The sequence below is a fragment of the Lampris incognitus genome, chromosome 18 (genome assembly GCF_029633865.1).
Source record: "Lampris incognitus isolate fLamInc1 chromosome 18, fLamInc1.hap2, whole genome shotgun sequence".
NCBI classification, from domain to species: Eukaryota; Metazoa; Chordata; class Actinopteri; order Lampriformes; family Lampridae; genus Lampris; species Lampris incognitus.
The window spans coordinates 11,286,695-11,303,252 of NC_079228.1; the positions used below are offsets into that span (position 1 = coordinate 11,286,695).

Consider the following 16,558-nt stretch of genomic DNA (forward strand, 5'->3'; position numbering starts at 1 on the left):
GATAGATAGATAGATAGATAGATAGATAGATAGATAGATAGATAGAGACATATATAGATAGATAGATAGATAGATAGATAGATAGATAGATAGATAGATAGATATATAGATAGATAGATAGATAGATAGATAGATAGATAGATAGATAGATAGATAGATAGATAGATAGATAGATAGATAGATGATAGATAGATAGATAGATAGATAGATAGATAGATAGATAGATAGATAGATAGATAGATAGATAGATAGATAGATAGATAGATAGATAGATAGATAGATAGAGACATATATAGATAGATAGATACATAGATAGATAGATAGATAGATAGATAGATAGATAGATAGATAGATAGATAGATAGATAGATAGATAGATAGATAGAGACATATATAGATAGATAGATAGATAGATAGATAGATAGATAGATAGATAGATAGATAGATAGATAGATAGCTAGATAGCTAGATAGATAAATTAATAAAGCAGAATAAATATAATGAAATAAAGAAGCGAGTAAATAAATAAAAGAATGGCTACTGTACTAGCACCTGAGCCATTTTAATGGTGTTTCTGGGCTTTGTGGGTTTGGGTAACTGCTGGTTGTGTATGTGGTGGGCAAGCCGCAAGGTAGCCGTTCACCAGGCCGGCCCCAGCCCGATTTCTATGGCGCCACCTCGCCAGGAGGGAGGCCGTCAACATATTCAATCAATGGCTTCCAGTGAGAATAGAACCTGTCAGAGGAGCCTCTCAGCGTACACTTTATTTTTGATTTGATTTTTCGATTTTGATTTGACTCCCGTCATCCTTCGTTGTGCAGCTCTTCAGCCATTCTTGGTGCAAAACTGAACAATATTATAAGACGCTGAGACTGAATCCAGAGAAGACGAACGCATGGGTTAATTTGAGGACATGGACGCCATTTAAGTGACTCAATGCAGAAAAAATAAAGACAAGAAGGAGCAGCGCAGACTGATCCTTTTAAGCTTGTTGAAGAGAATAAAGTTCAGATCATTTCAAACGGAAGTCCTCTTGATGAATGCACCCGTGATTGCGCAACACGGTGGCTGATTGCGAGGCTATCTCCAGGGGAGACCCCCCGCTGAGGTGTGACAAAGAGGGACGAAATGGTCAAAGGCACACACTTTACGTGACAAAAGAACCGAATTTTCTCTCCATTATGATCCTGACCTTTGACAGCCATTCGCCTTCCCGCTCATTTGTGATGAAAATGCAACACATCCGTCAGCGCCTCGCCTCGAGGAACAATGCTGCCAGTGCACGTGGTTAGTAGTGCCAGCAGCACCGCCGGTGGATGGTGTCACCGGTTGCTAGTGGCAAAGAGTGTAGTTTCTCACTTGGATGATATTTTGCACATCTGTAATAACATTTCTGACGGATACTTTCATACAAGAGATGAATGTTGTTTAATTCTGTGATGATTTAGGATATGTAATATCTACTACTGCTACTTTCGGCTGCTCCCGTTAGGGGGCGCCACAGCGGATCATCCGTTTCCATCTCTTCCTGTCCTCTGCATCTTCCTCTGTCACACCAGCCACCTGCATGTCCTCCCTCACCACATCCATAACCCTCCTCTTTGGCCTTCCTCTTCTCCTCTTCCCTGGCAGCTCCATATTCAGCATCCTTCTCCCAGTATACCCAGCATCTCTCCTCCACACATGTCCAAGCCATCTCCATCTTGTCTCTCTTGCTTTGTCTCCAAACCGTCCAACCTGAGCTGTCCCTCTAATATACTGGTTCCTAATCCTGTCCTTCTTCATCACTCCCAATGAAAATCTTATCATCTTCATCTCTGCCACCTCCAGCTCCGCCTCCTGTCTTTTCATCAGTGCCACTGTCTCCAAACCATACAACATAGCTGGTCTCACAACCATCTTGTAAACCTTCCCTTTAACTCTTGCTGGTACCCTTCTGTCACAAATCACTCCTGACACTCTTCTCCACCCACTCCACCCTGCCTGCACTCTCTTCTTCACCTCTCTTCTGCACTCCCCGTTACTTTGGACAGTTGACCCCAAGTATTTAAACTCATCCACCTTCGTCACCTCCACTCCTTGCATCCTCACCAGTCCACCGTCCTCCCTCTCATTCACACATAGGTATTCCGCCTTGCTCCTACTGACCTTCATTCCTCTTCTCTCCGGTGCATACCTCCACCTCTCCGGGCTCTCCTCCACCTGCACCCTACTCTCGCTACAGATCACAATGTCACCTGCAAACATCATCGTCCACGGATGTCCATTCAGGATATGTAATATAATGTTGATATAACTATAGGGGCAAAGCGGGGCAGAAAGTGCATGGCTGTGTGAATTCAGCCGTGCGTTAGACCCCTGGTGTTGAAACTAGTGCGAGGGTGGTGAATCACGTTGGACCTGACGAGATTTCCTCATCTACCCATCAGCTGAACGGCCACACTTGGATCCCACCATTCAGAAATCCAGGAGTTCCCCTCCTCCGCTCTCCTCCATTCCAGTCTCCTTGTACTCAGATTTACAGTTGCCCCCCCAGGGAGGCGTCCGCCCTTTAAAACACTGTCACACAGCTGTCCTCGTAAACGAGGCTCCTCCCGAGAGCCAGGCGATGCCGCGGCGCACCGGAGCCCCGCGGCCTCTCAGGTGTCAAGTATGAAATAATGCTCGGATCGCCACGGAGGTGCGAGAGCCCACCCCGGCACAACCTCTCCAAGCGTCCACTCGGGGCCGGGCCACACCTGTCATCCGTCTCACCTCCCAGCAGACAACACCAGCCACTCTGAAAGGCTCTCTCCAAACACGTAGCCTTGCTCCCGGACCTTAGACCTGACTGGTAGCCACGCGCCCCGCAACTTCCGTTCACCCCCACCCCCCCCACCGAGACGACGCCCCGCTCCTGCGTTCCAGAGGGGTGGCGTAACCCCGTCTGTTGCATCAACGCTGTGAGGAAATGCTTTGTGAGCGGCGTGTTTCTGGAGTGCCTGCTCCTGAGCAGGGCTCTGACGGCGGCGGATGTCATCCCGAGGTGGCGTTTTACACACCCCACCCCCACCCCCACCCCCCAGGGGAGTTGAGCTCTCTTCTGGAAGATGTACACGTCTCAGTGTCTTTGTTTAGTCAAAGGCTTCCGTCTCACGGGCGGGATTGTCTCATCTTATATTAAGCTTGTGTTTACTGTGAATCACTCCATTTTTAACGGGCCCGTCTAGCCCAGTGTTTCTCAACCGGGGGTCCGCGGACCCCTAGTGGTCCGTGGTGTAATTGCAAGGGGTCCGTGAAAATAAAATATCTTTAAAAAAAAAGAGATCCTATGACATTTATAGAAATAGGATTATTTTACTCAAATGTGACTGAGACCTTGATCTACCTAAACTATAAAGGGTAACGGGACTTTTCTCTCTAATTACATCTGTTTCACAAGTGTAATTTATTGTATTTTAATAACAGATCTCGCTCCCGTTTGCATTGTTAAAAGTTACTGCATAAAAATTCCGTTGTTACATATATCTGAAAGTTACTGAATACATATTCTGTTTTGTTACATATATCTGAAAGTTACTGAATACATATTCTGTGTTGTTACATATATCTGAAAGTTACTGAATACATATTCTGTTTTGTTACACATATCTGAAAGTTACTGAATACATATTCTGTTTTGTTACATATATCTGAAAGTTACTGCATAAGAATTCTGTTTTGTTACATATATCTGAAAGTTACTGCATAAGAATTCTGTTGTTACATATATCTGAAAGTTACTGAATACATTCTGTTTTGTTACATATATCTGAAAGTTACTGAATACATTCTGTTTTGTTACATATATCTGAAAGTTACTGAATACATATTCTGTTGTTACATATATCTGAAAGTTACTGAATACATATTCTGTGTTGTTACATATATCTGAAAGTTACTGAATACATATTCTGTGTTGTTACATATATCTGAAAGTTACTGAATACATATTCTGTTTTGTTACATATATCTGAAAGTTACTGAATACATATTCTGTGTTGTTACATATATCTGAAAGTTACTGAATACATATTCTGTTTTGTTACACATATCTGAAAGTTACTGAATACATATTCTGTTTTGTTACATATATCTGAAAGTTACTGAATACATATTCTGTGTTGTTACATATATCTGAAAGTTACTGCATAAGAATTCTGTTTTGTTAACTATATCTAAGTTACAACTGAAAGCTCTTATTTTTGCCCCAAAGAGTGAATAAATGCTATAATGCAATTTAAAATGCAGTTTCTACTGTTTCTACAAATTGCAACCCCCTCCCCCAAGATCAGGTGGAGGGGTCCTCAGGGTAGATCAACAATACGCAGGGGGTCCAGGACCCCAAAAAGGTTGAGAACCACTGGTCTAGCCTACAGTACCTGGCACTGGTTGCTACTGTTCACACTGTTACAGCTAAAATATGTGTAATGAACCCAGTCTGACAGACAAAATGATCACATGATCATATGCAACTTATCTGCATTTCCCAACGTATGTGACTGTTCTGCCGCGTGCAGGCAATCAACGCGTTTACGTGCACAGTTAAGTCGTGTAATTGGACTACTGTCGTCGTCCCAGTATACGAGAACCGCGGGAGGATCGATTTACTGACGGAAGTACTTGCGACCCCGGTACAGTAGGCGGCGACGTGCCCCCTTTTAGCTGGTTGCTATCGGCCCTTCTTCTGGTTGACCTACTGCGCCACATACCGAACAAGCTAGCAAGCAACCCTTTTAGCTGACACGACATGACGTTGTGTCTCCTCGTCTGTGCAGACATGCGTGGTTCTCGCTCTAGCACCCGCCATGTTGATACTACGCTGTTCGACTTCCGGGTGAAAGACCGACCTCCGCGGGAACGATGGCTCATGCGCAGAACGCCGAGGCCAGTTCGGCGCCGATTGAAGCGTATCCATAAATAAATAAAGGTAAGAGGCTAGTTCCCATCGATGCAGAGAACGGTCAACTGAGCATGCGCAAGTCCTCGTCGCCTCCGTTGTGTGGGTAGGTTAAGGTTAGGGTTAGGGCGGGGTTAGGGTTAAAGTTAGCTAATCAGACGCAGAGTAGGGGGCGGGTCTTCCTAGAATCCTGGCGCCTGGATGCTGCGCGGGGCGTGTCGGAGGCATGGTAGAGGCATTTCGCGCATGCTCAGTTGACCGTCCTCTACTCCATTTCCGCTCTCTGCATCGATGGGAACCAGCCTCTACCTATACATGGACCCCCGACCGCAGTATCTAGGTGTGTTAGTCCGACTTGCAGAAATTCGACTGAGTACAATGTCAGTCTAGTCGGACCAACACAGCAAATCGACTTTTTCTGCCATCATGTAAACGAGCTGAATGTGTGTCACCAACATATCAGAGGTTTTGTGCTATGCGACCGCTGTTAGAGGCATTTGCCATATTTACACACCAGCTATGAGAACAAGCACGCGCCTGTGCAACCCGTAACCCCGATTTCGGCAGTCCCTATAACGAGAATGACGTCACTGGTCACAGTGACGCGCTCCTTTTTTAAAAACACCCGATCAGAAACAGGCGGACTACATGACACAGAAAGTGCATGTTGACCAACCGCAGGCGAGGGTGACCTGGAGAGAACAGATAGACGCTGCAGGAAACAGAATTAGCCTCCCAAAAAGACACGGCGTGGTCTGACCACACCATTATGATTACTCCCCTCCCTTCCGAGCCGTTCCGGTAGCTGCTCCACCCCCTCTGCCGATCCGGGGAGGGCTGCACACTACCACATGCCTCCTCCCATACATGTGGAGTCACCAGCCGCTCCTTTTCACCTGACAGTGAGGAGTTTCACCAGGGGGACGTAGCGCGTGGGAGGATCACGCTAGTCCCCCCCCCCCGAAGAGGCGCCCCGACCGACCAGAGGAGGCGCTAGCGCAGCGACCAGGAAACACACCGACATCCGGCTTCCCACCCGCAGACACGGCCAATGGTGTCTGTGGGGACGCCCGACCAAGCCGGAGGTAACACGGGGATTCGAACTGGCGATCCCCGTGTTGGTAGGCAACGGAATAGACCGCCACGCCACCCGGACGCCCTCCCATATCTTAACCTTTACCGTCTCTACCCATACCTAAACTTAACCACTCGGGAAGTAACAGCATTAAACCCGTGATTTTCATGCATGCGACAAACCACTGCCAGTCACCGGATCTTAGAAGCTGCAGAAAGTTCGACCTCATTTGTGGAGACCTGCAAAGACACTGACCATCTCTCACTCGGCTAACGTAGTATTTCCCCCAAATTATGAAATGACCCACTTTGAGTACGTCACAAAAAAACAATTTCTTATAATCCATGCCGCACTGTAACCCGTTTGACAGAAGGGGAGCGTCTGAGAATCGTCCTTTGATTTCCTTAGCGGAGGGCCCGCACGGGGGGGGCGGGGGGGGGAGCCCGGTTTCTAACTCTACCACGAGCCACTGGGGGTAGCGCCGTGACAAAGACGGTAAATTGCACTGCTTGTTATCCTCCAGCTACTGAAATCCTGCCACACAGTCAGAGCTCAGATGTGGCGTCCGGGAGCTCCTTAGGCAATGCGGCCCATTGTTAGGAGATGTCTTGCCCGTGTATCGAGCCCCAGAACTCCCCAGAGCCACCGCCCGAGCCGGGACCTGCCACGGCACTGCTCAGGCTCAAGGCACAAAAGATGTGCCCACATCCATCAAAACCCTAACAACGCCAGTAATACTGCAATACCGGGGCATTGTGTTTTTACGAGGTCTTAATCACAGAACGCACGCGGTCGTTGTTAATGGAGGGAGAAAGGTTGCGAGTGCAGTTTGACTTATTACCGTCTCGCGGCGCGACTCAAACGTCAGACGCCGGGGCAGAAACCAAGCTGTCTGCCGTCGCCCTGCACCCTGCTGTTGGCCGCTCCTGTCGAGAGCGCTTCGCTTCCTTACGCTTATTCCCTGCGAAGAGCGCATGCTGCACAATATGTCCCATGGAAATGCTCTGGGGCCGGACCCGGGTCGCCTCAAGGACTGTCATACTTCAGCTTTACTGCAAAAAAAAAAAAACAATCTGGTTCGAGAAGAAACACGAAGTTGCTAACCCAACCCGAGACCAAAACCCACAAATAAGAAAACAAATACCTAATTCAGTCGTCTCTGGAGGCAGGGGCTCTGAAGCCTGAGCCCCACTAGTTGCCTTTTGTCTCTCGCCAGATAACAGATACGAAAATGTCTCTTGAGTCTACTGAGCCTCCAGCTTTCTTACATGATGGACTGGGTTTTTCTTCCGCCCCCCCCCCCGAGCCCCGCCCCTCCCCCCGCCGCAATTATTCACAAGACTGCTTTTAAAGCAAATGGCTGCAGAAACACAGGGCCGGCCTGGCCTTCCCCCCCCAGTGAGCATCTCTACATCTAACGGCCAACGTTTCAAGATGTGCCCCGCAGTTTCTGAGTGCAGCACGCAGCAGGAGGACAGGGAGAGGGGGAGAGGGGGAGAGAGAGAGAGAGAGAGAGAGGGAGAGAGAGAGAGAGAGAGAGAGAGAGAGAGAGAGAGAGAGAGAGAGAGAGAGAGAGAGAGAGAGAGAGAGAGAGAGAGAGAGAGAGAGAGAGAGAGAGAGAGAGAGAATCTGGCCCCGAGAGAGAGGCAGCATAAAGGACGGACAAGGCCTGGGTGACATCCTGACGCGGGGCACAAAAGAAAGCCTCAACCATGCCGGTCACAAAAGGCTAAGGACAGAATAACGCGCAATTTTCTCCTTCTTCTTCCTTTCTTCTTGTTTTCTATTCCAGCCGCCTCCGACGCGAGTGAAATGTTTGACACCGTAAGTGTGGTTACAATTCCCCGTCTTTTGTTCAGACGGGAGAGAGGCTCGGGTAGCGGGCAAGAACGGGAGGTTGGATATTGTGTGACGAGACTACCGAGGGAGAGAGCGGTGCCATGCCGAGGCACGGAGGACGACAGCCCTCCGCCCCGCCCCCCCCTCCTCCCAATGCACGAAATCACAGCCAGTTTACTCCTATCAATGCCTCCTATTCGACGTTCACCTCTGCACACTTCGCCGACACCCACGTCCCGCCTCCGCAGTAATATCTACCCCTGCCTGTTCAATGGGATTGATTTAATTAAACTTTTCTAATCAAACGTGATTGCACGAGTTATTCTTTTTGCCGCGTGCGAGGCAGACTTCAAAAGAAGGATGTGACCGGCATGAGCAACCGGAGGTACTTACTTGGGCCCGATGTTACTGTAGCTGGTGTCGTAGGAGTCGTATCCCTGGTCGTCGTACGCCGTCCCGTAGCCATCATCGTACTCCTGAGCATGGACAGACGAGATGCAGTTCATTAGAGTGGAAGGCGATTAAACAAAAGCAATTAGTGAAAACAGTGCTTCCATTCTAGCACATATTTGTTTGAGTTTGATATACTGTATTGATCCATGTAGGGAGTTTCCTCTCTGCATATAACCCACCTTATTTCATTTTTGTTGGAATTCCCCCCCCCCTCTTTTCTCCCCAGTTGTACCCAGCCATTTACCCCACTCTTCCGAGCCGTCCCAGTTGCTGCTCCACCCCCCCTCTGCCGATCCGGGGAGGGCTGCAGACTACCACACGCCTCCTCCCATACATGTGGAGTCACCAGCCGCTTCTTTTCACCTGACAGTGAGGAGTTTCACCAGGGGGACGTAGCGCGTGGGAGGATTCCCCACCCCCCCGAACAGGCACCCCGACCGACCAGAGGAGGCGCTAGTGCAGCGACCAGGACACACACCCATATCCGGCATCCCACCCGCAAACGCGGCCAATTGTGTCTGTAGGGATGCCCAAACAAGCCGGAGGCAACGCAGGGATTCGAACCGACGATCCCCATGTTGGTAGGCAATGGAATAGACCGCTACACCAGCCGGACGCCCCCTAACCCGTCCTAGCTGTGTAGCTAGGAGCAGTGGGCAGCCCCCCCGTGCAGCACCTGGGGACCAGCTCTCGTCTTGCCATGCCTCGGCCAAGGGTACAGACGGGAGTAATAACCCGAACAAGCACGTCTGTTGTGATGGCGGGGGAAACCGGAGCACCCGGAGAAAACCCACCACAAACATGGGGAGAACATGCAAACTCCACACAGGGGACGACCGGGGATGATATATATATATATATAAATTGTGGAGTTAGAAAACAACGAGACAGGAGACGTGAGAGTAGACGTAGTCGAGGTAGTTTACTAGCTCCGACTTTGCATGTCATACGTTCGACAACGACACTGAACTGTGTACCGGAAGCGGAAGTCCATTATCTGACCCCTCACCTCTTCCCTTAAAGGTACACTGTCCTCTTAGGTGAATGTCTCTAGTTATATAGATGTGGGTCACCACAATATATATATATATATATATATATATATATATATGCTCCGACGCCTTCTGTTCAGATAAAACCCCGTTTGAGAAGTAGCGTGGTGGCGGGGGTATCTAGTTGCTGATGGCGCTCGTGTTATTACGAGGGCTACAGCGTGGGGGGGGGGGGGGGTGGCGCGCGTCACGCTGACAGACAGCTACAGTCCGGCCCTGATCTGCGCGTCAGCCGAGTGACAGCGGCTTGCAAAAGACTCGCGCCATGGCGCGTGTTTCATCACCGCCTCAAAGGACGCGACTCGGAACATCTGTTTGTGCTCCGGCAGCGCGCCCCGCTTCCCCTCTTCACCCTGCGCGTGCCCCAACCAAGAGCAACTTCAAAGCGAAACAGTGCCGCGCCCGTCCTAATTTGGGATAAATGGGATTTATGTTCCACAAAAGACGTCGACCCCTAGCGACACGTCTCTCATCCCCCCCGCGCGCTACTTTGCTCATTCCATCTGCCCCCCGATTTGCACGCATGAAATAAATGCCTGTAAGACTCCGAAGGAGCGGAAACCGCTCATCACATCCATATTGTTACTGCGGCCCTAACGCCTGATTAGAAACATGCATCTGCCAGATGATAGTATTTGAATTCGCTCTTTTATCTTTAATCCTCCAGAAGATGATCTGTGTCCTGTGAAAGAACTACATTTTTTGAACCGCATCAAAGCGTACGTCCTTATTCTCCGTGGGCAAAAGAAAGTAGTTCCTCAGCCTCGGTTTCCCCTGTTATACGCACCCACCTTACCCTCTATTTTAAGGTTTAATTTTATGTTATTTTTTTCTCCCCAATTGCAATTGCCCAATTACCCCCACTCTTCTCAGCCGTCCCGGTCGCTGCTCCACCCCCCCCCCCCTCCGCCGATTACCAGACTACCACATGCCTCCTCCCATACACGTGGAGTCGCCAGTGGCTTCTTTTCACCTGACAGTGCCAGGGGGGGGGGTCGTTTTACCAGGGGGATGTAGCGCGTGGGAGGATCACGCTGTTCCCCACAGCTCCCCCTCCCCCCCAAAATAGGTGACTCGACTGACCAGAGGAGGCGCTAGTGCAGCGATCAGGACACGGGTTGATTTTATATTTGTTTTAGAGCCTCTTTGGTATAAAGTTATCAGTCTGAATTTTCTTGAAATGTTTCTGCTCAGCTGAAGCAATCAGCCTACACCTTACTAGAGAACAGGTGTGCCGGGGTCATCTTGACGCAAGACCATATTTTGTTTCTTTTAGTGTCAGTTGGATTAAAAGCTTCATCCATTTCGCCTTTTTAGATGCAAAACACCTCATGAACCTGGCGGTTAACTGACTCACAAACAGACATTTACTGTCAGGTTTAGCTTCACCAACTTTGGGTCGGGGGGGGGGGGGGGTTGCGATTCCTCCAAAAATGTTTGTGTATCTAGAAATGTACGCAGCTGGAAGACTTGGGATCTTTTTTCCGAATCCTCACTGAGAAGAAAAATGGTGAAATATATCTTTTTTTTCTGCAGCCTCTCCCTTCTATTCTATCACTTCCTATTGCCCACGTGGTTTCATCTGAAGCAGGATTTCAGAGAAACGCCATCGACAGAGAGGTAAGTTCTCCACCACCTTCAACCTGCTCAAACGAGTCAATCTTTTTTTAAGTGTCTGACAGGTGTCAGCTTGCAGGTTGTCGGTTAGCTAAAATCAGGATTACGACTCGCTAACGTTGGCTGTGTCGAAACACTACAAAAGCATCTTGTTTCACAACTGCTGCGTAGCTGTGGGTGGGCCCAGGTGGGCCTGGGCCCACCCAGTTGGCACGCAGGCCCAATCAGAAGGCTTCCTTTTTTGCTGGCTCGTCCAGTAAATAACACTCAGTGAATACTGTTTCAATCATCTGACCTCGCGACCAATAAAAATAAAACAATTCTTGTGCCTTGCTTCTTGTTTACCATATGATGATCATGGGTAAGGATTGCGAGCAGCCCCTCCTCTCATTCAGTGTGCAGCCGGCACATTGCACAGAGGAGCAGAAGCCTACTTTCTGCTAGCTAGCTGCTTGTAATGTAGGCTAAGGTAAAAATCATGGCTAAACAAAGTAGTTTGCTTAAATTAGCCTCAGAAAGGTGTGAGGAACAGGAGGGAGGGAATTCAGCTCAAGTTCAGGCATCACCACCCACACCAGACTCCGTCGTCTCCTGCTGTAGCCAACAAAAGTAAGCTAATTTACCATTTAGTGCTGTAGTAGCCTATTGCCTATTTCAACATTATTGTTTATTGGGTATAGTTTTTGTTGGGTGCACATCTGGATTTTATGTTGATGTTGCTGCATCTGCTGTGTTGTGTGTGTGTGCAGCGTTGTGCAGGTTTGCACTTCACAAGAGCTAGCTCAAAGTTCAATACGCACAGATTACGATGAACTAGTTCGCGCTCATCGTTCACGATTTTAAATTCTGAACTAAGTTCACAGTGCCAAAAACTGAACCAGCTGCCAGTCATTTCTCCCGTTTTTTTACACGAGCTGGACCCTCTCTTGACCCAGAGCCCAGGACAACTGACCCGGTGTTCTCCCGGTGTCAGCAGCCCTGTGTGTAGCTCGCTTGATTAATAATAGTGTTGCACCTGTCAGCTGTGTGTGTGAATACGTGGCCACCGTGCCCGGCTGTTGTTAATGTTCATCTTGGAGCGTGTAACATTACCTCTGATGATGATGTGTTAGGCTTGTATGATTTATCTGTGGCACATTCAGGCAAGCATAGTTGTAATGGTCTATTCTGGTTAACAAATGCGTTTCAGAACCTATTAAGTATGACGGGGTAGGCCCACCTGATTTCCTCTGTGCCCACCCACACTGTGATTCCTGCCTACGCTAGAGTTTCACAATGTCAGCGTGAAGCACCCAGTAAAGGAAATGATGTGAATCATGTGTAACATTAGCTACGGGATTGAAAATGTGCAATCAATACTAGACCTACTTGCAACTACATACCTAAGACGATGGTATGGCGTCACTCTGCTCATGACAAAGTCACATGACCACAACTGGGCTGCACGGCTACACTGTGTGACATTTTGTGTTCTTGTTTTCAATTAAGTCGAATGGAGTCATTCGTTTTTTTTCTGCGAGGTTTCTTTCGGCAGTTTATGCTTTGGCATTTTCTCATAGAACTAGTAGGGACTCACGGTGGGTGTATTCTAGAAGCTTTTCTTATTTGTGTACATTTCTTATACTATGGTCACAGACAATACTGGTCTCTGACTGGCTGGAGGGTGTTTGTGAAAATCACATTATGCACACTCAGTTCAGCTCAAGTTTAATCCCTGCTCTAAATTCATACCCTGGTAAATTAATTTCAGTTAATAATAATAATAATAATAATAATAATAATAATAATAACAATAACTTTATTCATATAGCACTTTCTAAAACAATGTTACAAAGTGCTTCACAAAGAGATAAAGCCAGAGAAGGCAAAAATACGAGTAAAACCAATAAATAAATAAATAAATAAAATATCAAACAATAAAATATATCTAAATAAATATAAAATATATATAATATAAAATATATAATAAAATACATCTAAATAAATATAAAATATATATAATATAAAATATATCTAAATAAATATAAAATATATATAATATAAAATATATAATAAAGTATATCTAAATAAATATAAAATATATATAATATAAAATATATAATAAAATATATCTAAATAAATATAAAATATATATAATATAAAATATATCTAAATAAATATAAAATAAATATGATATAAACTGTAATAAAATATATCTCTATATATGTTATTATATATATATATATATATATAAATACAAAAATATTAAACAGTTTCATGGAGCCATAGCAACATGCTGAAGTGGTAGTAAGCTCAATAGCTTGGCCTTTAGCGTTTACTTCATAACCTATTTCCGAGTACAAAACATGAACATTTGAAAAAATAAATCAAGTGAGTGCTTTTGATTGTGTGGTCAGTGACCACGGCATCTAACACACTCCATGCAGCAGCCACCCTGTGGTTCATTTCGGGCGGTTCTCTGCCCCTGCATCATGCGTTAACATCCCTTAACACGCACCTTGTCATGGATCAACCCTCACTCATCAGCCACCAAATGTGTCTTTCAGCAGATTTTCTCTTTTTTTTTTATCCCTCCTTTCTGAGCTTTGTTTTGGTTGGCTATGGTTTGTAAGTCGCTGCCACACCCGAGTCTTAAAACCCAGTCCCTCCCGGAACTCAGTTTTAATATTACAGTTTCTGCAAAATCCCTAATTACCTACAGACAGCACAATTATCTCAGTTTTACACTCTATGAAGCTACCTCAACTTCTAAAATCTAAAGGGACAAGAGTTTAAAAAAAATATTGCAATTCTTTCAAGGGAAGGAGTTTAATGAAATGCACTTGTCTAAAAACAAATCAGTGCAATGTGCTACTTTAACTTCTTTGAAGGCTGCAAATTAACATGTGCAAAATAACAAAAACAGACACAAGCACGAGTCAGACTTTGGAAAAAGCAACCGCAAACTGCAACTACCAATACCACGAACTGCAACGACCAATACCACCGCTACTCATAGGAGGTCCAGCCTACACGCTGAATACGCAGCTGCGGAGGGCCCAGCAAATTATTATTATTTTATTTTATTTTATTTTATTTTTTAAAGAAAGAGTTGCTTGGAGACATAAAGCCAATCAATGGCAAGCCCCCCCCCCCTTCAATGGATAGATCATGTCAGTGGATGGACTTGATTTGTGCAGGTGCTGCAGCAACTGTCCCATCAATCATTATGCTGCTAAGATACAATTTTATGGTAAGAAAAGAAAATAGCACAACATGATGGTTCCTTCAAAATGCAAGTCACTGCCAAAAGAAAGCTGAAGAAAACAAAGGAAGAGAGCGGAAGATGGGATCCAGGTATGTGTCATGGAGGCATTCACTGAAAATAAAGGAATTGATAGATATATCTGACGTTTATCGTTTATCGGTGACGCAACTTTCCGAGCAGCTCCTGTTCTGCCACTCGCTGCGCCGACACCATCGCAGCCCATCAGACTGGAATTGGTTTTATTGTTTGTCACATCTGGCCACATGTTTCTCATATATTGTATTTGGGTATTTACAGAAGATTGTCATGAGTAGTTGAGAGCCCATTACGCATAATTAAATCCCTTAAGTCATTCTGGCAGTTCCACTTAAAGGACAGTGGAAACCTCGTTTTCTAGGCACCGGAAAATATTCTGTTTGTGCACTCAAGGGAGTTGGTAAATCATCTGATTGGAGGAATTACAGATAACATCTGTGTATAACAGAACGTTAGTTTCTTTCATGTTGTCGGTGTGGGTCACATCCACAGTATTAATTTGCCTATGCGTTGAGTGAGCTTTGTTGTTGTCTTAGATTATTTTGAATTGTGTGACTGCTGTTGAGTCTTGGCTGGGTTGTGTTGTTTTCCTGCCAGCATGCCTGCTGGCAAGAGTTGCATCACCCTCATTTTTCGTTGACAGTTTAGAAAGACTTTGTGCCTCGAGGACGTTGCTGAGATTTAAGGTTTGAGGGCCTCATTTTCAATGAACATCTGTGGAATGACGGCGTGTTCACTACAAGTGTGTGTTTTGTGTACTGATGTCATGCAAGGATTATGCCCACTTTACAGAATGCAGGAAAGTGGTAGTACAATATCAAAGGGCTGTTATGTTGCCCTCATAAAACAAATAACAATTTAATATAGTTATAGAAATGATATACATAGTTTATAGTTTCATTTCATAGTTCTCGGCTCCACACAAAGTAAGAAGGGCCCCTAAAGAAAGTCTTGCCTAGGGCTCTCGGTTGTCAAGAGCCAGATCTGCTATTACCACTACTACTACTACTACTACTGGTACTCATCAGCGGTCACTCGGGGTCAAGTATGACTCTCCTCCTTCCAGGTACTTGTGGGTCCTCAGGTGGGGGAAGAGGCCGATCCTGGAACTGCATATTTTGGGGCAATGTGGGCAAGGGTGTGAAGCAGCGGTTGAGGATGTGGTATGGGCCTTTCTGGTAACTCGCTCCTTTCTGAGTCTGCTCTTGTTTTCAGCAGCAAAGTGGAGGTCTTGGTTGTAGTGCCCAGCACCCTCACGGACAGCCAGTCTCCAGGCCTCCCCGTTTTTTGCTGCTTTTTCCCAGGTGTTTGGGGTTGATGCCAAACCTTTTGATGTGGGCCTTGATGTTATCTTTATATCGCTTCTTTTGCCCTCCTGGGGCACGGTGTCCTGTCACGAGCTGAGAGTGAAGGACTTGTTTTAGGAGGCGAGAGTCAGACATGCGGAGGACATAGCCGGTCGATCTCAGCTGATGTTGTGTGATGGCGGCAGTTATAGTAGGCATGTTGGCCTCCTCGAGGACGCTGAAGTTGGTGCGCTTATCTTCCCAACTGATCTTAAGGATCTTCCTGAGGCATCGCTGTTGGCATACCTTGAGTGCCGTCAGGTGCCTGCTATATGTGGTACAGGTTTCTGACCTATACAGTTGGGTGGGCAGCACTACTGCTTTGTACACCAGAATTTTTGTTTTGGCCTGAAGGTCACGGTTTTCAAAAACCCTTTTACTTAATCTTGAGAAGGCCTGGCTGGTACAACTGATGGTGTATTTCAATGTCAATGCTGGCTTCGGAGGAGAGAAGACTGCCATGATATGGGAATTGTTCCACGTTTTCAAGTCTGGTGTTGTCTACAAATATGGATGGGGGCAGAACAGGCATATTTCTGTTGGGTGGGGGTTGGTAGATGGGACTTTTTTATTTTAATGGCCAGAGCAAGCTGCTAGTATGCATTTGCAAAAGCATAGTATGTTCTGTAGTTCCTCTTCTACGAGGGACACCAAGGCGTTGTCATTGGCTCTATGAGCTCTATGATGGATGTGGTGGTGGTTTTACCTTGAGCCCTGAATCTGTTAATATTCAGAAGATTCCCATCAGTCCTGTACATGATTTTGACTTCCCGAGGCAGACTGGGACCCATGAGGTGGAGGATGGTGGCGATGATGACAGAGAACAGGGTTGGGCAATGAAACAGCCTTGCTTAACTCCTGTGTGGACCTTGAAGGACTCTGTCTTGTCTGTATAACTGCTGAGTACTCTACCTGACATTTTATCATGTAGTAGTCGTACTACTCTGATATATTTGTCAGGGCAGCCTATTTTTGA

General features: G+C 46.4%; 1 protein-coding gene across 1 annotated transcript in view; it reads right to left on the reverse strand.

The window, feature by feature from the left end:
- Window positions 1–16,558, reverse strand: part of khdrbs3 (KH domain containing, RNA binding, signal transduction associated 3) — a 131,106-nt gene that overhangs the window by 11,471 nt on the left and 103,077 nt on the right. Inside the window, exon 7 of the mRNA XM_056298784.1 lies at window positions 8,225–8,307. Coding sequence (XP_056154759.1) covers window positions 8,225–8,307 — 83 coding nt within the window. The remainder of the gene's footprint in view (window positions 1–8,224; window positions 8,308–16,558) is intronic.